Consider the following 26,266-nt stretch of genomic DNA (forward strand, 5'->3'; position numbering starts at 1 on the left):
GTTGGACTTATTTGTGTTCTTATTTTCTCTACAGCTAGGGCTAGGAACAGAAGCTCTAAGTGTTGAAATAGAGTGCAGTGTATGGAAATAAAATATTGAGGAGTGAGACAAGAAGAGGTTACTGGTCTTTGGTAGGTGATGTGCACTATGAATATTTGCTCAAATGTGTGATGAAAAGACTTCAAACAGATCATAACATCGTCTCTGAAGCAAGGGGACAGCTGGATTTGGCCCTTGTAATTTCGAAGTGTAGCTCTTATGTTGTCCTCGTGCTACTGTTTCCTTTGGAAAAGTGATACAGGCATTGATACAAGGTGTGTAGATAAAGCTAATGCAGAATAAGCTAGAGGTTGGCACACTTAAAGAGATAGGTGGCTCTGTTGTATATCTTTCCCAGTGATGGGCCACATTACAACATTATCTTCAGGTAGGTTTATTCAATTTTAAAAATGTATTAGAAGTTATTAAGACTTTCCCTGAAACTAATAACATAAACATGCTTGGCTGTGACAAAAAGGGATTTGTTGTACAAAATCTGACAGTCATCTTCTTTCTTGAAGGTAGCAAGACCACAAACCCAGATCTTGTATATTTTTGAAAAGCAAAATGGTAACTAGTTAAATTTCTGATTGTGGAACTCATAGTGGAAGATATCAGAGTAGCTATTTACTTGCCTCTGTTAATTCGTGTATCTTCCTGGGCAGGAAAGAGAGAGGAGTAACCACTATCATACTTGCATACAAAAATTAGTGACTTCAAGAACGTGTTAGTCAAGCACGTGGGCAGTAGTGTCCAAAACAGGTCCTTAAGAAATGGTCTGAGCTGTGTGTACTGCACCTGAAGTCAGCGACCAGTGTTTTTGTACCCCCTACACCCTCCCCTCCCAAGCTAACTGGAACACTTAGGCTTACTGGGTGTATTAGTGGAATTGCAGGCACTCTGAGCTTGAGCAATGTCTGCTGTGTCAGGAACTTCCTCCTGCACCAGCAGTTCTGTGCAAGTGTGTTACAAAGAGGCAATGATTAAAGTGAATCTTGAGACAGCCATGTGAGAGAATTTAATTACAAAAAGTGGTACCTGCATTACCTCCAACATCTTGTCCTTCATGGCAGGTAATAGGGGTTGTTTCCAAATTTTATTATCTTAGAGATGCAGATTAAAAAGGAGTATCCCATTCAGGTTTAGTTAGTGTAGTTAGCAACTCTGTTGTGTCTTCATCCAAGCTTCTCTTCAGCATCTGGACGTAGGCTTTTACAAGTAATATGGGAAACAAAAACAGAATTTCTAGTGGATTGGAGTTCCTACTAGAGTGCTATTGCAGCAGTGTTTTATTATTTTAAGTGTACTGCTGCTTTAAGCAGATGAGGTACCATTCACCATTTTTTTTCTTACAAGTTTACCTGATGACCCAGGGCAAATCAATGAAGATATTGATCTTTATCTATCTTTGTGTAAGCATGCAAAATATTCCAATTGGGTATAGTAAACAAGCCCTATGCCAGATCAGCACATTAAGAAGCTGGACAAATACAGGGAACAAAGGAAGCATTAAATCAGGATTCAGGTAAAAGAATTAAGTTGTGTTGGGAGAGGCAAGCACCACAGATTTATGCGGAGTGCAGAGTTGATTCTGTCTAGTGTTGGAAAAGGAGTTAGGGAAATAGATAATGTTGCACTTGTTCTGCACTGTTGGCAATGGAAAATTTAAGAGCAGGTTTGACACTAAGTGATCAGCAGAGGATGTAAAATGTTACTGCACACCTGAGTCACAACCTCTCTTTTAGTACTTAGTTTTCACACTGAGAGGTATTAACATTAATCAGTGAGACACATGCTGTGTGAATGATCCCTGGAGGTGCACACAAGTGGCAAGGTGAGATAAAGACTAGAAGAAAACAGCCAGAAAGTACCTGAGAACTGAGGCCTCGATGTTTTTTATTAAGCCGGTAACAGTTGACAGAGCTATAACTTCTGAGAGGAAGCTCTGAGCTGGCTATCAGAAGGTGAGTGCTACCCATCAGAAAACTGGTAGTGACAGGGTAATTGTGCTGCAGGGAGCCTGTTTAACTGCCCAGCTCCCTGCTGAGAGCCAGTCTTAGAGGAAAGTATGGCCATGTTTTCCATAACAAGTCTTGTTTAAAAACTAGCAGTGAGAATCCAGCTTTTATGTGAATCCTGCCATGAAAGCCTGGCTACAGACTTCTGGTTGCTCACTGTCCAGAGGGGTCACAGATCCCAGTGTGCAGCTGGAGGCAGGATGACAGCAGGAGGGTACCTTGCTTCTTGTGTGCCCTTTTCCAGTCCTGGTGATGTTGGCAAGTGGTGGGAAATAAGTACTAGATTATGCATCCCTTTTGAAAAACAGAAGAGTACAGATAGTACCTTACTCAGACCAATAGTGTACACAGTACAATGAGCCTGGAGCCATCTCCATAGACCCACAGTCTGTGCCCAAAAGGGTTGTGGAGATTAGGAGGAAATTACCCATTTATTTAATTCCAAAGAAATTGCAATAAATGAGGAACAGAAAAATTTGGAAATAAATGTGAACTACCCCAGAGGAAAATTCAAAGTGAAAATTTTACCTTGGTTAAGTGAACTCTGAGCTGCTGTTCTGTGGAGCAAAGACTTGAGACTGCAGTAAAACAGCTTGGCAAAAGGTGTTTAGCCCTGAGCAAGAGGCCAGACAGACTGCACCACAGTTTGGCTATGTTTGCTGTTTGATACAGACAGCTCAGAGAGGCAGGTGGGGGCCCCCATCCTGCATCTCAAACATGTCTACAGGGAACAGGCCATGACAAGAAGACCCTTCCAGGGCTGGGAAGTTCCTGCCCCTCTCATCCAAGGTAGAGCTGGCTGGGAAACCCCAAATCTGTTTACTGAGGCATTTCTTTCAGAGCATCCCGTACTGCTTATTTGGCTTTGCTTTTAGAGAAAGAAAAAAACATCTGTACAGGAAAATTCTCAGGTTAAGAATCATACTGACAATGTGCCAAAAATGTCAGTTCCCAGCCCCTGTCACGTTATGGAAACCAAAAGCTGAGGAAATCAAGGCTACCACATTATTTTAAGTAGTTTAAGGCTGATGTGTTGTGAGAGACTGCATGGTGAAACCATTGAGTGTGGTCCCTCTCAGAATTTCTGAAGGCCTCTTTCTATCCTGTGTCCAAGAGTGTTTGGATGAGGTCAGCTTCTTTTTCCAGTCCCTGGCCCACACCTCCCCTGCCTAAGCACCAAGTGGCTGCGTGTACCCAGCCTAGCAGCACCTGTAGCCCCTGGGGCTGTTCAGGATCCTGGGTTTTATGCTACCATCTGGCAGTGGCAGAATCTTCCTCATTTTTCACATGAAGCTGTTAGAAGTCTTTTAACAGAGGGTCTGCAAGACCATTGGTTTCTGAGAAGCTTTGAGTTTATGGTATGAAACTCTAAGGTCCAAAAGAGTTGTTGTCTCCTAAACCAGCTGCAAGGCATGCAGGAAGTTCAGGCTTTCACTTCCTTCCTTTCTCCTGGCTGCCCAGGGGTTCTTCAGCCCTGTGTATTAGCAGACTCATTTGTCTCCCCACCTGCTGGCCCTCTCCCCTTATCAGGTAGCTGCTAGTATAGTGTTGAAGTATTCCTGATATTTGGAGGGACACATCTGTGCAGGATACTTGTTCCATTCACACATGTACAACCTTTACCTGGTTTCCTTGGAACTGTTGACTTGCAGTGTGATTCTGACACCTTCCTCCTGGCGAAGGTACTTTTGACCTAGATGGTCACAACAACCCTGTAGTGGAGATCTGCCATATTGGCACATCTTCTGTGGGAAAGGCTGGTGGTTTCCCCTCAGATGGCTCTAGAAGGAGAAGAGAGCCTCCCTATTGTCAGCAAAATGCTGGAAGTTGGTCCCAAAGCAACTCTTGAGTGGATGTGCAAGAAAATTATTAATCTGTCTAAAAAAATGAAATCATTAGTGTCTTTTTTCCCATGCACACAGTGTTGAGCAGTTTAAGTGCAGGTGCTCATTCCACACTTCTGCTCTCAACTCCAAACACGTTGAAAGTTGATGGCAGCATCACTAGCCAGGACTGGGACTGTGGGAGTAGGGAGGCTCCCTTCACCCACTGACTGAGTGACTTCCCAGGCATTCCTGCCACTGCTGGTTGGCTCTGCGGGGTAGGACTGCAGAGCTCTCACGGAAGCACAAAGGCCTTAATTGAGGATGGTGCTTCCCTGCCCCAAAGGGATTCATGATACGGCACCAACCAAGCCCTGCGCTCAGTGCTTGGTTCGCTGCTCCCAAAACACAGACATGCACACTGGATCACAGTGACCCAGCAGCAGCTGTGTTTCCTCTCTCAAGGCACGAGAAGCCAACATTTCTGTAGAGAATACAAATACTCTGTGTCAGAAAGAGAAAAATACGTCTTGTCTTCAGCTGGTGATCAGCTTTAAGTCATGGGGCTCAAGATACCTCGGAGGGTTTTCTAGCAGTTAGAACTGAGGTATTATTTCATACTGCTTTTAAGCACAGAGATATTTTCTTGTTAAAAAAAATAAAGTTGCTTCTCAGATACCCTGCAATGAGCCTCAGGCATTTCTTGTGTACTGGTTAAAAAGATTTTATAATTAATAGATAGAAGTTTCTGATGCCAAGCTGAACTTGGGTTATTAAAGCACCAATTTAATAATTTACCCTGTGACAGTTATCCTCTGTGCTTATGCTAAATACTGCCCAGAGAGGCAAGACTCCTTGTATATACAGCCAGCAGCCCCATGCACTCCCAGCACATCCAGCTACTGGTCAGGGTGAATCTAACACCCTGGAGGAGTGATGCTTTTGGATCCACAAAAGCCAGAGATGAGACACCCAAGATACCCACACACCACCTGCACAACATGTAGAGGTGTCTGTATCTGTCCCCATGGCTGGGTGGGCATGTTTACCTCTCGTCACTGTGGCATGCTCATGGTGCAAAGGCACAGACATGATTAAAAATGCTTGTGGGCAACCTCCTACAAATCCTGGCTCCCCCAAAGCTGCGCTTGGCATTTGCCTGTGTAAAACCAATTGTGTTCACTGTGCAGCCTTTGATAAGAGGGTGCTGCTCCAGAGCAGCCATCACAGTCCTCCTGGACTGCTGGTGGGATGACATGGTGGGTGAACAAAGCAATGAGAAATTTGGGTTGATGTCAAGGGCTCCTGCAATATCTGCAGTGGACCCTTGGGTACCCTGTGAATGCTTCTTGGAATGAGAGAAGTCCCTGCTCTGAAATGGTCCCTAGGAGAAAAAAAGCTGGTGGACCAACGAAGTCTCCCAAACCTGCAGCATCACTGGACTTTAGGAACAGGCATGTGAGAATTGTTAACACTGAGGGCATCCATGCCTTGCCTGTGGCAATAAATCACAGGAGGTTCTGCCATGCTGTGTCCAGGGGAAACCATTCTTGACCAAGAGCATGAGCACTTCATCACCCATGCTCTAAAATCTGTATTCAGCCTGAAGCATTTACCTTTCAGTTCCACTAAGTGACCTCTTGCAAAGTCATCTGGAGTTGTAAAGTAAATTGGAGCAAACATCTGGCTTTTTTTCTGTTCCTTATTTAGTATATTGCTGCCATATCTCCCTGCATCTGATTGGTTTTATTACTCTGTGCTAATAATTCCTTTTTCATCTTGTGTTTTCCGTTTTTCATTAAACACCAGCTACACATGACTGGAAGCTGTGTCTGCATGCACTGGTGGGGAACCTGGGCTGGTGGTGGCTCTTGTTGTTGTGGCAGGCTGGCAATGGACTGGTGTCCATCTCCTGGATGTTCCCATGGGGACAGGCTGGCCACTGCCTGGAGCGCTCCAGGCACCCCTGTTGACCTCAACTGTTGGGGAGACAGGAGGGGCGTGTCTGTTCCTGGTGACAGCCACGGCTCTGCTGTAGCCATTACTGCTTTGCTTTCATCTAAAGTGGGACAGAGAGGTGCATGGTGGCACTTGCCCCTCTGTGTCCCCCTGGCAGCTATAACTATAGGTTAAATATAGCTATCCAGCACATGCTGCAGGCAGGGAGACAGTGTTTTTCCAACCTGACAGTTGGTGAGTGGGTCCCTCTTCGTGGCAGGAGGTGGCTGTGCTGCACCGTGCACGGGGCACACAGCATTTCTCTGAAATACAGGCAGGAAAAAATAAAGCCTTTTTCTGCAAGAAAAGCTGAGCAAGATGCCGTGCAATGTATAAATTAGTTACTGGCTAAGACAGAGGGGACACCTGATGCAGTGGCAAGATGGGGAAAGTGCATGTTTCACCCCTCCATGCAACCCCAAATGGGAATCCCCCATCTGCAGCACCTAGCGGGGGATTTGCACTCACTTTGGCTCTGTGCCAGAGGTCCCTGTAAGGCTCAGGCCCCCTCATTAGGTGATGGCAGGGGAAAAGAAGAGAGAGGCAAACCCTTGGAGCTGAGCAAAACATAGCTGCTTTATTCCTGTGAAGCAGTCTCCATGCTGCTGAGGGAGGTGCTGGCATTCAGGCATAAAGTCATAGAATCATAGCATGGTTTGGGTTGGAAGGGAATTGAAAGATCATCTAGTCCCAATGCCCCTGCATGGGCAGGGACACCCTCTACTAGACCAGGTTGCTCAAAAAAGGTGGTGGCATCCACCTGTGCTTTGACTGTAAACTTTGGCTGGCAATGTAGACCAGTGGGCTCCAGACTTTTTTGACTGTGCACCCTTATCTATAAAAGCAAACATATTTGGGAGGCATAACCCGTCCCCCCCATATGTGTATATATATATATATATATAAAAGTATATATAGAGAGTAAATATAAGTATATAGAGAGTAAATATATAAATATATATGTACGACTCCCCCCCATATGTGTATATATATATATATATAAAAGTATATATAGAGAGTAAATATAAGTATATAGAGAGTAAATATATAAATATATATGTACGACTGTGCTAACATTATGTACTTTATAAAACATTAACAAAAATAGAAATTAAAAAAGGATTAAATGAAGATGAAATAAATATTTTATTTATTAATGGCACAAACAATACTTTCTTCCTGCACCCCAGTGGTGTTTTCTTCAGTGTGCACCCCACAGAAGCATTGCATTACCCTTGTTCCCAGTGCGTTTCCAGGTCTCAGGGGTTCCCCAGGGGCTGAAATTGGGAAAACCCCACAGGACTGTGAGGAGGTAACAGGGGTGAAGATACTTGCAGGGGATGGTGGCGGATGTCTGAGGGGGATTTCCCCTGTCACCCCCCCTCAGCTCCTCTCACCCACACAGGGTGGGGTGGGAGGTGCAGGGGTACTGCAGACCTCCCCCAGGGTGGTCCCTTTGCTTCCTACCCCAAGAAGCTGCAAATCCCAGAGGCAGGGAAGCAGGATGGGAAGCCCGCAAGGCACCCCATGCTCACACCCCCCCGCCCCGCTCCACTGCTGGATGCTGTTAGTGGGAGCAAAGGGTGTCTTTCCCCTCTGGCGTGGCCCAGGCTGCAAGGAGTGCCAAAGACAAAAAGGGTTTTGGAAAGCAAACAAAGGAAGGGAAGGAAAATATCTTGGAGAGAAGATAGAGAGCATAAGTTATAAGTCTTTTGGGAGGCGCAGGGGTATGTGTGCGCACGCGCGAGTGGAGGATGCAGTGAGCAGCAACTTTGATCTCCCAGGACATCTGGCATGTGGGCATCCGCCATACATCTGCCTATAGGGCAGGCCCAGAGACATGTGTGACTGGGAGAGGGGGCTGAAAAGCCAAAATGAGCTGATTACTGTTTCCCATGCTCCGTGCACCCTCTCCTTCAAAGGAGGCAGGCTGCATCAGCCCCTGAGGAAAGGCAGGCACTGGCTGGTGGAGCCAAGTGGTGTCCAGCCCCAGCTCCCCGCTGTTCCCACACCTGCCAATGCCTCTGGGCAAGGAGTGCAGTGCCCAGCCTCGGCCCCCAAGCAGTTCTGAGCAATGTGGGATTTGCAGCCATGGCACGGAAAGGCTCCTGGGCTGGAGGGAGATCTGCTGAGGTACAGCCTGGGGACAGGAGAGGAACCTTTAGGGGGTGTGTGCTGGGTTTAATTTCAGTGACCTGAAAGTGGGAGCTCTGACCCCAGACAGGATAACATGCCCTCCCAGGATGGTCAAGGGACACTAGGTGGTGAGGAGGGGCTATGATTGGTGTTTGGCAGTGACAGACCCTAAAATGTCCACAGGCCCGGGGCCAGCACCCAGGGTACAAATTCCACTATGCAACAGTCCAAGCCTGCAGCTGCTGTCCCTGTTCTGCTGCAGCCATGGTCACTCCATGATGGGACGACAAAGACATCGAGCCCCAGTGCTGCTGACTCAAGCACTTAAAAAAAAAACAAACCAAGAGATTTGCTTACAAGGGAAAAGGGTTTGTTTTCACTTGCTGTGTGAGGAGGGAAGGCATTCAAGCTCTTCTTTACAAGCAACATTTTTAAGTGGAAGATGACTGTCAAGTAACATCACCTGCAGCTTGGCAAACAGAAACCAGCCCTGCCCAGACTGGTGCCAGAACCACAAGCTCTGGCAGCAAGAACTGCTGGCAGGGTTCTGGGCTTTCAGGGGGCTGAATTTGGGTACCTTTGTCTCTGCTGAGATTAGCAGCTCTGCTGCTACAAGACCCCCTAGTCAGGAGCAGCTTTCCCTAAACCTCTGCAGCAGAGCATGCCCCACCGTGATCCCCCACCACCATGCTGCTGAATTGCAGGTATCCCCACAGATGTACCCATTGGTTGCACACAGGGGACAGCAGCTACCATGTGGCTGTGTGACATTCACAGCTTGCTCCTCCTCTGGACCTGACATCTGGCTCACAGTGTGTCACACCAAGCAATGCAAGCCCTGGTCTGACCTCTAAAAAAGGCTGTTTCAGTGGTAGGCTCCATTCCTCTTCACCTGGAGAAGCTGGCCCTAACCCTGCCCAGGTTGTCCTCTTGATGGTGCAGACTGGTGAGGTGAGGTTTAGCTCTCTCAGGGGATGCCACCACTGTACTCAATCTGTAACAGCCTCCTGTTACCTCCTCTCCTCCTCCTGGAGGAAAGCAATGAGATGTTGGATGCCCTCAAAACTGTGTAACATCTGGGGCTCTCACCACTAGAAAGCAATGGGACCTGCAGGGCGAAGGGTGGGAGGCAGGTCAGCCAGAGGAGGGGTGGTCGGCTGGCTCTAACGGAGCTGGGGATGTGTGTGCAGAGAAGAGGATTGGGTTTTGTGCAAGTCTGGCAGCAGGTGAGAAGATAGAGAGGGAAAAATCAGAGGGGGAGAAGAGAGCTGCAGAGAAGTGGCATCAGCATCCACAGGCTATTGAGTGTGATGACAACTGACATGGGAAAGGAGGGTGATGCCTACAAGAGGTCTGGTTTGTCTCTTACAGACTTTCTGGGGGGCTCATGCTTGGCACCATCTTCCTACTAGTTCAAGGATCTGCCTCCCCCTCCAGCAGGATTTCAGTTCAAGATGTAAAAGGTGTGTCCCTTCCTCTCCTCCCCAAGCTGAAAGGATCCTTGTCAAACAAAGACCCAAGCAACACATTTCTCCACATCATGGTCTGCCATGTCTGGAAGTCAGCACACAGTTCTTTCCTGGGGGGGGGAAGAAGCATCCTGGTTCCCATGCAAATGGTTGGGCTGAAAATGGTGGCCTGGGTGTTGCAAGGCTGCACTTGGTGTTACACAAGGAACCGGGTGAAATACCAAAAGCCTCCCTTCTGACCCACAAACCTAGGGGCTCTCCCAAGGGCTTGACCAAGGAGGGTTCATGACAGAGTAACTTCCCAAGGGAATCTGTATTTTGCAGCAGGGAAGTGTGGTAGGATGTGTTTCCCTAGGGAAGTGGAGCTCAGAGGGAGGGGAGCCAAGGCAGGCAGCCAAGGGAAGCGGGGTAGACTGGTATGCGCAGGCAGGCTGCATTTCCTCGGGGGAGATTTGTTTCATATGCAGGTATGTCTTCAAAGGGGACACCCGGTGCAGGGAAACATGCTCCTGGGATGAATTGCACCCTTGGGAATTTGAGGGGAAAGGCAGATGCTTATGGGAGTAGTTTCCCAGGGGATGGTTCTAGTTTCCTGCTGATTTTCCTAAAAAAATGTGGTGGTGCAGGATCTTCAAAAAGCCTGTGCAGCCTGGAAATGTCAAGGACCATTAGCAGCCAGGGCTTTAGAGGCAGTAAATCTGCTGGCATCTCCTATTTTGTCCAAGCTCCTGCTAAAAGTACTGTCCTGATGCAGCCGGCCACTCTCCAGGGCTGGCTCCAGGCACAAGCCCTGCAAGACATCTTTCCCCACTCTGCTGATGCAGCAAATCGCAATCCAGCATCCCTCTCGGGAAAGAAAATTAAAGCAAGCTCTCTCTCATTTCTCTGGCAGGAGCACGTCGTGTGGCACACAGAGTGGCTTCCCTCACTGAATCTCCCATCAGGAAGCTTGAAGTGCCAGCTGAGTGAGCAGCAAGGCATACCCCCCTGCCTCTAGACCAAACCCGAGGGGCAAAGGGGTGTCCTTCTGCCCCTAGTACAGGCACTCCCCCTTCCACTGGCCAAAGGCAGCTCTCTCCCACCGCCCACAGTTCAGGCAAGGGTTTGATGGATTGCAATCCTCCTCTGCCATGGTCAAAACAAAGGTCATGGCCTGAGGAAATTGCAAACAACTTTTGCCCAGTGGCCCCGGAAGAACGGGTGCATTCGTCACAAGGGGGTGAACTTTTTATGATCCCTTCACCCTGAGAGCCTCTTTGGGAAAGGAATTTTTAAAAGCAGTCAGGGAACATGTGGCCTCCCTGTGCTGACAGAGGAGGGGGGAGCCCTGAGACACTGCTCCAGGCCCATGATGAGCCCCTGCCCCTTCTCACTTTTTCCTTCTTCTCCAGGAAAGCCGCTCTGCCTCCTCTCTGCTGGACAAGTCCAGGGCACTCAGGACTCCCCATATTGGGGATCAGCCTTTAAGATTCTTGTTATGGTCCAGAACAAGTCTGCAATTTTTTCTTAGCACTTGGGAGACCCTAAGATTCTTTATGTGTTTCTATAAATACATATGCAACACCACTGCACCCCCAAACTGAGCTTATGGCTGACACCAAGGTGTTGGGGTCTTCTGCCTGCCAGGGATGTGGGCTCCCTCACCAAGTGAGTGGCTTTGCTTCAGCTTTCTGTGCCTTCTCCATCAAACAAAACATTGCAGTTTTGAGTGCTGGAGGAGATATAGGAGGGGTTCCACCTGTCAAGAGATCCCCAGCTACTTGGAGAAGTTGCATTTTACACCTCAACATGGGACAAAAATAAAAATCTTGAAATTATGAATGGGTATATTTTTTTCTAATACCTCATTTTTGTGAATAGGAACCATTCATTTTAGCCTAAATCTATGTCCTCCTGAGCTGCCCTAAATGCCTAGGTCCTGCCTCTCTACGCAAGGTGTTGTCTCCCATGCTGAACTGTGATGACTAATAGGAAAACTCAAGATGGGAATTTTACTGACTGGATTATTTATTTTTAGGGAAATATACAAAACAAAATAAACAAACCCTTTGCAAAACACTGATGGGTGCCAAGGGCACTCTGGTTCTTCCTTTGCCATTAGGCACCCCCCAGAGCTGCACCATCCGTCAGCTCTAGCAAAGCCTTCCTGGAGTCAGAGGTCTCCCCAGGGGTTGCACCCCCATGATGGGGGAGAGGGTCTTCCATTTATTTCCAAGACCAAACTGGGCACTAGACCGATCCCTTTTGAAACTGGTTGGTCTACCCATCCTTGACTCAAACCTGCAGATTATTAGCAAGATGGCTGGATACAAAGCTGGAGGTGGGAAGCACAGAGAATGGAGAAGGGAGGCTAGAAAGGAAATTGAGAGTTTAAAGCCTCAGCCTAAGAGCTCAGGAAAGCTTGTTCTTAATACAAGGGGGTAGCTTTGCTGATCAGTGGAGGGAAGGAAGGAGGGGAAGAAATTAGAATTGTGGACAGCAGAGAGAAGGACGAAAGCTAAAGAATTAAGGGGACACGTGGCCTAGCTTGATACCGCCTGTTACATTTGCGATAGCATCTTGTCAAGGTTAGGACATGGCATTTCCTATAGCACAGATAAGCTTTTTTAGAGCTGCAAGGCAGCTCTAAAAGCAGTGACTTTCCCCCCTTCCCTGGGACTGGTTCCAATTAGCGCCGGCTCCGCTCACCATCGGCTTAGCCCCAGGATTAGAAATCTCCCCCTACCAATCCCCTCTGACCCGAACGCTTCCTGGGACTGATGGGGCAACCAAATTCCTCCCCTTCCTAAATTGGACAGCTTGCTCTCGTCACCCGAACTCTGGCCCCACAGGGAAGAAGAGGGGGAAGGGGGAACGTGACAGAGAGCAGCCCTTCTACCCCTGAGAACAACTTACCTCTCCCCAGCTCAGAGGAGCCAACGTCTTCAAACAGCTTTTGCAGGGCCCAGCGTTGTGGCCATGCTGGGAATCGTGTGCTGGGATTCTTGTCTTCACCCACCTGACCTGGGCAGCAGGGGCAGGTCCCACACCTAGCTGGCAGTTTTGGAGTGCTCAAGACATAAAGGTGCAGCAGTTCACATCCCAAGCTTCTACAAACTGGGTGGGAAGAACCACTGACAAGAGGGCATGGCCTGAAGCTGCACCAAGGGAGGTTTAGGCTGAGTATTAGGAAGTGCTTCCACATGGAATGGGTGATTAGACATTGGAATGGACTGCCCAGAGAAGTGGTGGAGGCACCGTCCCTGGATGTGTTCAAGGAAAGGCTGGATGTGGCACTTAGTGTCACGGTCTAGCCAGTGTGGTGGTGTTAGGTCATAGGCTGGACTTGATGATCTTAAAGGTCTTTTCCAGCCTTGGTGATTCTATGAAGGTGCCAACAGCTCCTGCAGGCTTCTTTGTGCATAAAACATGAATGTATGTGGTGGGATAAGTCACTCTTGACCAAGCCATGAGTTCCTGAAGGGCCCCAGGATTGGGGATGTGCTGGGGATTTAGTCAGCTAATTCACAATTCACTCACTTGGGCTTGTTTGCCCAAGTTGTAAAATGGTGGTGGCATCAGGGGATGAACTTTCTGCTTAGGATGCAGAGAGGGAAAGAAGAGCTAAGGGGACTGAATGTGGACCCCAGTTTGGTCAGTGAGTGACCTGCAACACAGACTAATCTTCCATGAGCATCTCTGGGCAGAGGCAGCTCTCATGCTGGGAGTCATGCAAGAGTGCTGGGCTCAGAGTCAGCCCCTGCCCCAGTGAGGCTCCTGCAGGAGGGGCAGATGGTCCCTGCGGTGTAAGCAGGCTGCTCTGTGAAGCTGTTCTGGCAGGAGCAGCTGGCAGCAAGAGCATCTGTTACCAGACTTGGAGGAGACAGAGGAAGCTTCCACCAGCTAGAGGTGGGAAGTAAAAGAAAGGGGCAAGTAGCGTGTGCCTGGGAGCCTTCGTGCCCCCAGTCTTCTGCTGTTTGTCCCCCGCTGGCACCAACTTCCTACACCAAGCACCTTCCCACATTAATTGGTACAGCCAGTTCCCAGTTTTGGTGCCAAAACTCTCGTGAGAAGGTCTTTCAACATCTCCCCACTGGGAGGGCTGCAACCACTGCCCCATCTCACATCAGAGATTCAATAAACAGCAAGCATTGTTTTGGGTCCAGTATGGATTGGGACCACTACACATGAGCTCAGAAAGCTTCCCATACACCTCTAACAGCCCCTGAGGGCAGTCATACCCTATGCTGCTTAGCATTAAAGCAGCACAAAATGGAACCATGGAGGCTAAATTTGCTCCTCCTTCAAAGCAGCATCACATCTTGGGCTTCATGCAAGGGCAGTAACCCTTTTTAAAGCAGAGGTTTCATGCAAGTTTGGGGGAATGGACTACCTGTGACTCAAGACCCCGTGGTGTTTTGGGGAGGAAGAAAGACTTTCCAGCACACCTGGGCTGCAGGAAAACCTGCAGCCCACCAGGGACTAGGGGGGAAAAGCAGTGACACCATCTCATTTCCACAACTGGGCTGTTCATAGGCAACAGCTGAAGGTGAAATGATCCCAATTAGCTTTCCAGGTGCTCTCTTGTAAATGGCTTTCAGGTGGTATAAGGGTGACTGACTGCAGTTCAGGGCTTTGTCTTTCTGGAAAAAAGCCTTCTGTGTTCTCCTTCCACCCCTATCCGCTCCCCCCTTACAAAGGCAGTGAGACCATCCAAGAGACAAGAAAACACACATACAGCAGGGATGATTGCTATTTTAAGAACGTACTTTATACAAAATAACCAATTCATATGGAAATAAAATCTACAGACCTCCAAGGATCAAGCTTTTAAAAAAGTTCTTTAAAAAAATTACCCAACACACAGTATTTAACTAACTATTGAGGTAACTGTCGCTCTTGGGGAACAAAGGTAATCAGCAGACCAAGACAAAATATACACAATATAAAAATAAATAGCATTCCCCTTTCCAGTATTGACCAGGAAAGTTCACACAACTTTGCAGCAGCAGGAGAGAGAAGAGGATCCCTGACACTGTGCTCTACGGGATGGGGAGGGAGGCAGGGGTGAGAGCTGGGGCTCCTGGGCACCAGGTGATGGAGAGGTGCAGCACCTGAGCCTCTGCTGGGGAGAGGAGCACTGGGCTGAGCCACTCCAACATGAACTTCTTCCACTGAGAAATCTGGGCTATCAAATCCAACCTTTCCTACACAGCACGGGCAGCCAGTCAGCTCAGTTTATAACTGGGCTGAAGTCAAGCAGGACCAGCCCTTGAATGTTAAGTCCCACCCCCCAGAAAAACACCCCATAGCACAGAGCCCCAGGTAGGTCTGATTCCCCCCACTGAAGGATGCAGGCAGGGGTTGTTGTCACAGCTGGATGTGGGAGGTCTTTGCCACAGCATCAGCTCACCCTCCTGCTGCCCTAGGACAGTTGCAATCAGTTGACAAGGGCCAGGCTTTTACTCCCATGGCCCCTAGACCCCTTCCCTCCCCACCGAACAACAAAAACCAAAGCAACTTAAGGACAGCCTCACCCAAAAAGAGAAAGGCCCCCATTTTCTCCTTGCACCCCCAACAGACAAATTACATTCTTTACAAACTTACAATAATACACAAGAAAAAAACCCAGCATCAGCAAACTTCAGAAAAATGGATGTAGTGGCAAAGTCTCTCCTGCTACCTCCCCCGTCAATGCCAAGTGAGGCAGCAGTGGGTTGCCCTCCCACCCCAGAGCCATGAAATCAGTGGTGCACCCACCCCATCCTCCACAGCAGCAACAGGCACTGCCCTTCCACGTGCTCTGCTTCATGAAAGAGGCTCAACTTGACCAACATGCCCCCTTCCCTTACTAACTTTTCAAACACAGAAGAAACAACCAGCTCTCCTCCATCTACCTAAATCAATCCAGCAGTCGCTTGGAAAGCAGGAACATGGCATAGACAAAAAGCAGGGCCACAGAAAGCACCTTGCTTCCCACTCAAGCTATGAAGCCCCTCCAGTGTGTTTCCTCCCTGAAACAATAGGGGAAGGTCAAAGTTGCACTGCTGCACGTTATTATTGCTAAGAAAAGATCAGGCAGTGGTGTTCATTGATCTATCAAGGAAGAGAGGCAACAGTTTTCATGGCTGTACACAGTGTATCTTTTTAACCTAAGACCCCTTGGAGGTAGACAGACCAGGATCACAAGCAGGAATCCTGCACAGAGGCCAGGAGCAAATCCTTGTGCTGTCACAGGGACAGATACTGCCATGCCAGGGTAGCAAACCCCAGTGTCACACAGGAAAACAATAGTGAGCCACTGAGGACACCTTAATTTCATAAGGAGAGTAAATGTGTACTGCCCACCTGCCTTCTCTATGCATGTGCAGAAGAGACAGCTGGTGAGTTCAACCTTCTGCTCTTCTACTCACACGGGCAGTGGGCTTTCATCTCTGCACTTGACAGCAACTGACTGCAGCAAAGTGGGCAGAGGGAGAGAAACTTGAAAGCTAGGAAGCAAGGACAGGAGAAACGTTGACACACGACACAACAGGTGATCAGAGGAGTTCCCAGACTAAAAGTTGAGGCCGAAGCTCCTGTAGCTGCCTGACTGTCTTCAGAAAGGGAGATGGCTCCTCTCAACAGCATTTGAATTCGCTACATATTTGTGCGCCTCTTACTGATTTGAAGGCCAAAGGAATCCCTAATGGCTGCTGGTCAAACTTTGTCCACAACAAGGGTATTTTGCCGACATAAACTCAGTTCCACTTTTATTTATAAGATCTTCCACTTACTACATTTCTGTTAGCAAGCCATGTGTTTCCAAATAAAAAGGGCTAAAGACAGAGGGAGTTGCTAGAACTGGTGGCAAGCCCAATTAATCCAAAGCCCTAATTAATCCTTTGTTCCCTCTTACCCTGGCAGATGTAGCTCTTGCTCTCTCCTGGATGCACTGTCCACTTTGACATCCCTGCTTCAAAATGGGGAAGACTTTTGCTGAAAGATATCTAGGCCACTGCCACAGATTCCAGAAAAAAAAACAACTTCAGTTGACGCAAGGCCAGCAGTGTTAAAACTACAAAATGCTCCACAGCCTCTCAAATACTGCATGTAAGCCAAGGCAGGAAAGTAACCAGGAAGCACACAGCATCATAGAGCTCGCTACACCTGCACTTCAAAGGTACACTTGGATGTTACTATTTCAATACATACAACCCTGTCCTGAATTTCCTTGCCTAGGAGTGGACTGAGCCTTGCTCTTGTCATCCCTGGAGCTCCTATTTGGAGCCAGCTGGAAACGGGTTCCCCGCAGCTCTTTTTCAGAAAGGGAGGTGGGCAGCAGAGAGTGAAAATCAGAATGCACAGTTCATTATGTGCTGGTTAAAAGCGTTTTCCTTCCGCTTGGGCGGCAGGGGTCCTGCCAAGACCAAATGTGCTTTACCCCCATCTGTATGTTAAACAGGTACAGATGGGGAAAGGCTGGAAGGTCAACGTTTGAGATGCTTTCTCGGTTACAATAAGCACACACTCTCAAAGCTCGTCACATGGCCTGCAGCTGCAACACTACTTTCATAGCCTGCTACCTCAGTCTGGGCCGTGCAGAAAGAATTCAGCACTCGCACCTTCTCTTCAACCACCAGCGTTGTACTAAAAAGTGTAACAGGAATTCTGCAAGAGCAAACTCCTCTACCCCTAACGCACCACAGTAAAAGGGGTTGCTCTGATTAAGCGTAGGCTCAGTTTGATGGTTAATCTGCAGTGAGAGGAACCAGGAGCAATCACACTGTCACTGTTTGTCCTCTCCAAACCACCCCTTGGAATGGTGCTTCCTCATCACTCAGTTCAGCAGCTTTTTCAAAACTCCACCATGCACAAAGCAACACCTTCTCCTTGAAAAAAGAAAAGCAGAACAAAGCCATCAAGGGCAAAGCAACAGCTCCAGCTGAACACAGAGATACACAGAAGACTGACAGAGATCAGTAAAAGAAAAAAAAACAAAAGGTTATTTTCTAATTATGCTTTCATTTTAAATGAAGAGGTGGTGGGGTGAGAAGCTGCCGGAGAACTGCCTCAGTCAGCAGAATGAAAGACAGCCTCTGTGACTAGCTTTCAGATAAGACATCAAAAAGCTGATAGCTCTCCAAGACCTCAAGAAACCACACTTACAAAAATATGCACAGGAGATTTGTTTCAGAAAGTCTGCATGGGAAAGGCATTTGGCAGACAAGAAAGGATGAGAAGCTCTTCCAAGAAAAGTGTCTTCATGTACTTTAAAGTCACAAATCAAACCAGTTGGGCCTCGAAGCTTCAAATTAACTTTCCTCTTTTGTCCTCCTCATTGCAGGCTGGTGACTTGGATTGCTACTGAGTGGTTTGATGGGGCACACCATGGAATTTATAGACTGCAAACTACTGCTGGACACAGTTAAAAATCACTGTGAAGCCTCAGTGACTGGCCTTCTTAAAATACTTAACTTGAATTGCCAGGGCCTGAAGTGATTAAGATGCCTGAAGCTTCCAGAGTCCCAGGGGAAGCTTATACAATGGCATTTATAATGGCAACTGACCATCTTGGGAACTTGGGAACACCCCATACCACTTGCAAAGGCTGAGGCAGTGGAGAGCAAGATGCTAAATAAGCTCGAGTAGCATACAAAGCTCTTCTGAGAATATTGGAAATCTGGTATCCTCACGTGTCATCAAGATCATATTTGTTCTATGTGTTATATAGTCTTGTTTAACATGAAATCCGTAATGATAGCAAAACACATCCTCCTTATGGGAGAAGTGATAGCTACAGGAAATTTTGCAAAGCTCAAGATGCTTGCTGAGGAAGGACTAATTGGTAATATACTAGACTACAAGAATGCTGGGGGATGAGAAAGAAGACTTCCAACCAGAGTCCAGAATTTCTCTGTCTTGTCTTAAAACATTATTTGAGATAGTGGCACTCAAAAGCAGGATATTTTAAAATGCATTTACAAGTCTCCTGCACTGTATGCCAACCCATGGTAAAAAATAACACTGTACATAAAGAGCTTCCATTTTGCTCTCTTCTACATCCCTCCTTGAACCCGTCTCTTTCACAGTATCTACAAAACAGCCCTGTGCAGCATGGGTTAGGAAACCACAAACTATAACATTCACATTTGCTGCTTCTCTTTGTGCATTTCCACTGGTGTTCCAGCCCAGCTAATCCACTCCCAGCCCCACACCCTCTGAGGGGTGCCAATTTTCTGTGATTTTTGCTCAGAGCTCTGATTTTTGGGGCATCCCTATATGTCATCATAAAAAGAAAAACCAACAAACAACCCAACTCAAACACTAAAGCACAAAGCATGTGAAAGTCTGGAAACTCTTGAGCTAAGATTCCACAAGCAGCTCTTTCTCTTAGTGCCCTGTCCCCAGGATAGCCCTATCCCTGTAGCCCAGCCATAGTTTCCCCTATGCTCTATTAGTACTTGTCTAATATAAACCATGTGCCCTCACAACAGCAGCTTGTTAGCCACTTTAATTAGAATTACTGACTACATCAAAAGCCATTTGCTTAGAAACCCTCTCAGGAGGAGTCACTTCACTACTCTGTTTTGTCTTGCCACCCTCAAGTCAAACCCTTCTCCCAGATTTCCAGTATGTCAGGTAAGGGATAATATCTTCACATCACACACTTCATATAGGATCCTCAAGGTCTAACACCCCACCATGTTCTCCAAGCAGACCAGAAGCAATTCTTGCTTTTCTTATTCATCTGCTGTTTTGATCTGGGCTTGGTACTCATCCAGATACCATGACCACTAGAACCATGTTTCCAGTGCCAGTTCTAGCTAAAGGCCAAGGGTGCTTCAGTTTGTTTGGCTTTTTTTTTAATAGCTTCTAAAAACCTACTGTTCCACAAAGTTCACAATGAGCTGAATGAAAGGCACTTCAAATATTTGGGTAACTGTCTGTGACACAGAAGACACAGGCTGAAGTATGGCAGGGCTTCTTTGCAGAATCCACATTCACATTTCCAGAACTCCAAATACTTTGCTGCACAACATATTTTACAGTTCCTCTATTTTAAATGTGTTATTTAAAATTACTTCTACATCTACAATGAATTAAAGATTGCTTTACAAGGAGAAGGAGAAGTGTTTTAATTTGTCCCATTGTTTATTGTCTTGAAGAGCAGTTACATGTGCACAGTTTTTTTATAAATAGCTACTACTGCTCCAGTGTCTCCATTCAGGGAAAGATCCAGACTTGCATTATTGAGCAGCTGGGGCACCTCTGAAAACCCACTGCCAGCTCATGAGACAGCAGCAGACCCTGAGATCTGGAACAAATTCAGATAAGCCATATCATAATGTTCTTGTCTGGGGAGAGCTATTACCTGCTTCAGTCAAAGAAGAACCTTCAGGATCATCTATTCCAGTTTATACCAATCCACCAGTGACAAATGCTCCCTGACGGATGAAGACAAATGAAAAAAAAAAAAAAAAGAATAAACAAACTACACACAAAAAAATCTCCCTTTCATAATGTAATGTAACTCACAATATATTGAAGTCTTCCTCTGTGGAGGAGGCAGCTGTTCCAGACAACTCACTGGACTAAGCAGATAGGTGCTATAGCCCACAGGAAAGATGCAGCAGCGAGTAAGAACTGTGTTTAGAAAGAGAGTTGTGGGAACTGCACAAAGAAGTTTAAGTCCTGTTAGGCTTGGAAAATGCCTTGGCCCTACACAGCTCATCAGAGGCAAAAGTACTGCAGCAACAGAACAGTGAGACTTGGTGGCTAGAGGGCACTAATGCGGCAGTCCTTCCTTGTTCTAACTATTTCAAGACAGAATATTTCTCATATTTTAGGCCTTTTGTGCTTCCAAAAGCTTAGGACAGAAGGGGTAATGGCTCAGTCAGATGCTACTTGTCATTTGCTCGAACAGCTTTGCCAGTCTATGGTAGATCTAATCTACACAGCAGGATAAGGGCATGCTAGTGCAACCTAGCTAAACACATAGGTGATGGCACCATCCGAAACAAAAAAGCAGACAGAAAATTCTTCAGAAACCTGGAGACAAAGACCCTTCTCTAGCTGGTACCACAGACTAAAAGGCAGGCTGTTCTGTCCTCACTTCTGCTGCCACTTGTGCTTTTGCTAGCTCAGTTTGTCCAACACATTGGCACATCCTCCTAACTACCTCGCTGTCCCTAGAGTGCAATCACCAGCCTGCACTAGGTCTGTGGTCCCAGCAGATCTTGCTGCCCAATCTCATCATGAAGCAATTCCACATTGTTTTACCCCAGGTCCTCATCAAGAACAATCATCTGTATTTCCTTGTTAGGTTTAAGATATGAATAAACATCTGCAGATGAGATTCCTACCAAACTCATTTGTCAAAGCTACATTTGAACATCAGTGCCTGGCAAAGCACTGGCGCACAGGGCTTCTCCAGTGCAGTACTGCAACTGGTGAGGAAAGCCCTTGCACAGCCCCCAGAGGAAGCTGCCACTAGCCCTGCATGACTTACTGGTACATGATAAATGATGACAAGGATAAACAAAGTCAACTCGAGCACGCAGCCCTCTTGTCCCTCACCCCCTGAGTCAGGCCACCTCAACATTTGATTTTGAATCAGTGCTTTCTGATTCACCTGCATCTTGCAAACACTGAATCCAACTCCATAGGCCAACAAAACAGCTCACACTGCAGCAAAGCACCCATTCCTCCAAAGCAGCCTCACACTCTTCCTTCAGAGCAGCCAAGAGTGGTCAAGAACCCCAGGGTACTTTCTGCTTTGCTGCTGCTAAGAAGCGAATATAGCTAAGGGACAGAGAAAGGCAGGGACTTGGCTCCCCTCCTTGGCTAGCAGGGCAGTATAGATGTGCATAAAACTTTTTCTACTGGTTAGGTGCTGCTCCACCACCAGATGCACCAAAAGAAGTCTAAGATGGCCAGTTATGCCATCTTCTGTTTTCTAAAGAATACATTTCTCCTATCAGAAAAATGCAGGGAGAAGGGTACTATACTAGTAGAAGGGACAATGCCAAGAGTGTCCTGTTCTGGTTTAAATTCCTGGTCCTGGTTTCCTTGTTCCCCCATGATGACAGGAGCTGGAAGTGCACTCAGGCCCTGGATCCAGAGGGGTGAGGGTAAGGAGTGAAGGAGGAAGACAAGAGAAAGAGGAGGACACGTTACGCTCCTGAGCAACTCCTGCCATTGGATCATGTCTCGGTAAGCAGAGGACAGGAAGGAGGACAGCAAGTCATCCCTCACACGTTCCCTCACCTCTCCCTGCTCCCCTCAAATCCTCACCCTTATTCTGAAAGATTTCAGTGTGATATGATTGTAAACAGTTAAGGATTCCTCCAGTGCTAAGCCCACTACAAGCTGGGCCCACCCCCTCCCCCATTATGTACAATACATTCACCAACAACAGAAATTTATTTAAAAAGGCAACAGGTTAAATTCTGTAAACTGGATCCAGCTCCAAAACACACACGTTAATACTACAAGTAAAATTCCATCATCATCCTCTTCCACCCTGAAAAATATACCTGAGTTTAGCAGTCAATGAAAATTTCCGCTCCCACCCCTACCCCCCCGCCCCCCAAAAAATCCCTCAAACCCTGAATGAGATGCAGTCTCCGGTCACAGAAAGCCACTAGTTTGCAATGGTCGCCCTGTGGTGGCAAGCCAGCTGCTGGGCTGGCTGGGACCCAGCACTGCTCCAGGTTTCCAACACAAAAGCCCTCGCCGCACCATGTTGCACGGACCCAGGAAACTACATGCTGCTCAGGCGAGGGGAGGGTGGGAGGAAGGCCTGCCCCTCCTCCCTCTTGTCCAAATCATGTGTGGCTTTCATCTTCATGAGGTCCTTTCTTCCTTGGACTAGCTCTGGAAGAGGAAGAACAAGAGTTGGAGGCTTTAACTGGCAGTTTTAGAAAGGGACAACCTCATATGATTGCATGCAAGCAGTTCAAAGCTAGCACTATTGGTCTGCTGGGTTATTTTTTACAGTCAGCTAAGACTACAGAGACATCTCCAACTGCTCAGCAGAGCAGTAAACTTCCCAGCTTCTTCCAGTGCTTCCCACTCTCATCAAACACTTCACTCCTTTAACCAGTGGGAAGAGACTTGCATTTCAACTCTGTTCTCTCTAGAAGCCCTTACTTGATCCAGAGGCAATGCTGAGGGTTTTTGTGATGTCACATCTTCCCGGGACATGGTTGCTGTAGGCATCTTCGCAAAGGGGACTTGAGCCTGATGCATTTGCATTCTGGAGCCAGGTTGAATGGAGAGAATTTTAGCATGTGAACATAAAGAGCAAATCCCGTCTACTTGGTTGAATGCATACACACAACATTCACATACAAGCATGCATCTCATGTATTCTTCTTTCTGGCTTCCCCCCAAAACACAACCTTTAATCCATGCCACTCCCCCAATGGTTCAGCAGTAAACCAAGCTCCCTGAATACTAGAAGAAGGACTGTCACACTAGGACTATGACAAAGCAGTAACAGTTGAAGCACCCTCATAAAATCTGAACAAGGAACTTTTGGAGCAGCAGAATTTTCCACTTGGGAATAAAATGCGATATCCACAGTCTTGGTGAGAAGCAATTTTCTGTGAGGGAAATTGAAGACAGAGAGGAAGGGCAAAGCAAGAGAAGAGGGAAAAAGAGGGTAACATTAAAGTAAAGGAGTTCATAACAAGAGGCTAACTTCCACTTTAGTTAGCTACCCTGCCCCACTATGAGAAAGATGTAATAAAATTGTTGCAGAGAGAATGGAAAGAACACATTCAATTAGGAGATGCACAACCCTGGATGACACATTAATAAAACACTGCCAGATAAAATAAAGCACAAGTGTGGGGATGGATGGGACAGGCTAACAGGTCTTCATGATAGTGATGGCTACTTGTTTGAAAGAGCTGCAACAAGACTCTTTCTCCAGCTTAAGAGACCTCTTACTCCAGGGGTCTAGGAGTCACCTGTTAACCTCTAATGAGCACTTGCCATCTCCTCTGACTTCAAGACATGTCCTTTCAAGGATATCCAACATTTATCATCACCCAGGCATCACCCCCCGCCCACCTTGCCTCCTCGCAGAAAACACAATCTTACCCCGAGGGTCTATACAAGTCCTGGGGTGGCCCCCCAATGCCACCTCCACTGCCTCTCTGCTCCATCAGCAAAGCCTGAAAGTGACCCATGTTTTCCTCCCGGCAACGGTACAGGGCGCCCTCCTGAGAGAGGCCGTTGGCCTGGCCAGAGGCAGGATGATGAGACAGGTGAGCATTCATAGGCGATCCATATGTCCTGGGCTGGAAATGACTGGCGGGATGCCGGGATACATAAGGAGAGCCAGTCTGTAGCATCACCCCATGGGGAGGGAAAGTTGATGGGCCGAATCCCATCCCCGAACCCAGGTGTGGTGGAGGGGCTCCATAGAGGAACTCCCCGGCTGCCACCGAGCTTTGCCTCTTTGTGGCTGCGTTGTGGTTGTCCAAATCAAGGAACTCTTTGGGACTCTCTGGTCTTTCCTGGGACTCCTCGGACTTCTCATCTTCAGGCCCCAGGTCCTGCCCATCGCTCGGAGAAACCTCTTTGGCACTCGCTACGTCCATGCGGTTGGGAGAGGCCAGGGCGGCGTTCAGTGCCTCGCAGCCCTGCAAGCTGCTGGTGGGCCCTCGTTCGGGGAAAGGGGGTCTGGCCAGGGGTGGGTGGGCAGTGGGATGCCCACTGGGGCTGGCCTGGGAGTGGAGAGGCCTCTGCCAGTCCGAGTAGCCCTGTGGGCAGGTGTAGTAGGGTGGTCGCTGGTAGTGGTGGTAGGAAGGCTGAGGCTGCGGCTGGTAGGGGTAGGGCATGCCCTGGGGGGGTCGGTACCGGGGGAAGACACCGGGGTGGGCGCTGCTTGGCTGGAAGCCCCGGGGGGGAAAATGCTGGGGGTGGGAAGCAGGAGGAGGTGGCTTGCCCCCCATCATGGGGCTGAACCCCTGCAGGCCTGGGTTGATGTGGTACCGTCCGGCTGAATTTGGATATTCCAGACCAGGCATGTAGAGAGGGTGGAACTGGTTGGGAGCAGCACCCACAGAGCTGGCATCCACCCCAGAGAGGCTGGTGCCCTGCCCCATGCAAGGCACAGCTGCTTCAGGCAGAGCCTTCCCCCCGCCGCAGAGGGGCTTTTCCAGCAGGTTGGCGGCCAGCCCCTTCCCCTCGGCACCGGCCGCTGGCCCCTCGCCCACTGCCCCGTTCTCAGGCAGGGGACCCCCTCTCTCGGAAGTGGGCATCAGGTCCCTCACGCAGCCTGGGCCACCGCCATAGCTGCTCTCTGCTGGCCATGTGCCCTTGCCCTGTCCTGCCTTCAGGTCGCCCTTCACGCTGGAGCCGTCCCCCTCCCCCTCCGGGGGCAAGGCGCGCCTGGTGCACTCCATGGGCAGCGGGGGCTTGGGATGAGGTAGGAGTTTGGCGTAGGCCCCATCGGGAATGCCAATACACTGAGCCTTCTCGTCCACACCTGCTGGCTGCTCCACTGAAAAGGAAGGGGGAAAAAGGTCACACCTGGGTCTAATTTTGGAAATCAGCCCTCCCCACTTGATAAATAGAGACACCTACTTGTGCTCATCCAAAACACACATGCTAAAGACTGATTCCTGCCAGATTAACCAGGTCTACTAAAGTAGCCTCTCAGCACCCTCTTTTGCTACTGACCCAAAGTTGCTGGGTTTGACAAGTCCCTAACATCTGCATGGAGAAAGCAGTCTGCTTTATGGACTGTGCAAATGGAAGAGAAAAAGGAGTGATTTCCTAAAGCCATAAGGTCCTTCCACCGAAGATTTCAAAGCACATATTCCAAAGCTCACAATATCCTGTACTCTACTCAAACATCTCTACAGACCTGTTGGAGTGAACTGCTCTTTCATGGGGCTGCAGCCTCCCTCCCACACCCACCACACCATCTTCCTTTCAAAGGCCTTTAGCAGTTCTGAAGTGCATTTTTGCATTTAGGAGCCGCTTCTTTTAAAAGACCTCTTTTAAAAACTGCTCATGGGGTTGCACCTCCATGGGAAAGATGGCACATGTGGACCGAACCCTCAAGATACAGGCATGCTGTAATTTGCAAGCCACTGGTATGTCACACCTCCACTGGAGCAACATTGCACATGTGGGTTTGGTCTGACACATGGATGTGCAGAGGCTGCCTCATGGAGAGGCTGAGTTGGGAAATACCACAGTGGGGTCCACGTGGCAGCAAGATAAGAAGCCAGGGTAATGCAGCTTGAACTCAGGCTGCATTGCCCCTTCTGGTACACAAATGCCACTTGCCCACAGCTGGGGCAGAAGTGCCAACACACACCGAGATGCTGCAGGGCTGTTTGCAGCCATATTTGAACCAACTGTGATTTGGAGATGCAGCTACTCTGCCCTGCAATCACTCAATGTCCTCCCCCGGTCTCTGTTCTATATCCAGCACAGTTAAATGATGATGACTTTTAAGCAATGCCACACAAGGAAAGAGTTTCCTCTCAGTGCAAGGCACACGAGGGATCGATAAAAGATGCAAGGGTTTTGATCTCTAGTTTACCAGCTAGAATTAATGAAAAAGAAAATTTTTTTTGATCTCTGGGTTTTTTTGATCTCTACTTTGAGTTTGTTTTATTTTTAAGGGATTTTTTTTTTTTTTTGATCTCTAGTTTACCAGCTAGAAGGAATGAAATTCAACAAGAAAGAAACTTGCAGTGGCATATACAACATGCTGCCATCCCACCTGAGCTGACACGGTTGCTCAGGGGCTTTCAGGCAGTCCTGTTGTGTCAAGTTTTTGAAATGTTGAGAG

The 26,266-nt window shown here is 48.0% G+C and overlaps 1 protein-coding gene across 3 annotated transcripts in view; it reads right to left on the reverse strand.

The window, feature by feature from the left end:
- Positions 1-18,624: 18,624 nt before the first annotated feature.
- LOC127379777 (chromatin remodeling regulator CECR2) overlaps positions 18,625-26,266 on the reverse strand; it is a 99,482-nt gene continuing 91,840 nt past the window's right edge. For all 3 annotated transcript variants that reach the window (XM_051607894.1, XM_051607904.1, XM_051607914.1), the window contains 3 exons: positions 23,554-24,961; positions 22,597-22,702; positions 18,625-22,320 (listed from right to left, as the gene is read on the reverse strand). In XM_051607894.1, the coding sequence (XP_051463854.1) occupies positions 22,315-22,320; positions 22,597-22,702; positions 23,554-24,961 (1,520 nt within the window). In that variant the 3' untranslated portion in view covers positions 18,625-22,314. The remainder of the gene's footprint in view (positions 22,321-22,596; positions 22,703-23,553; positions 24,962-26,266) is intronic.

Source organism: Apus apus, chromosome 1, assembly GCF_020740795.1.
Source record: "Apus apus isolate bApuApu2 chromosome 1, bApuApu2.pri.cur, whole genome shotgun sequence".
NCBI lineage: Eukaryota > Metazoa > Chordata > Aves > Apodiformes > Apodidae > Apus > Apus apus.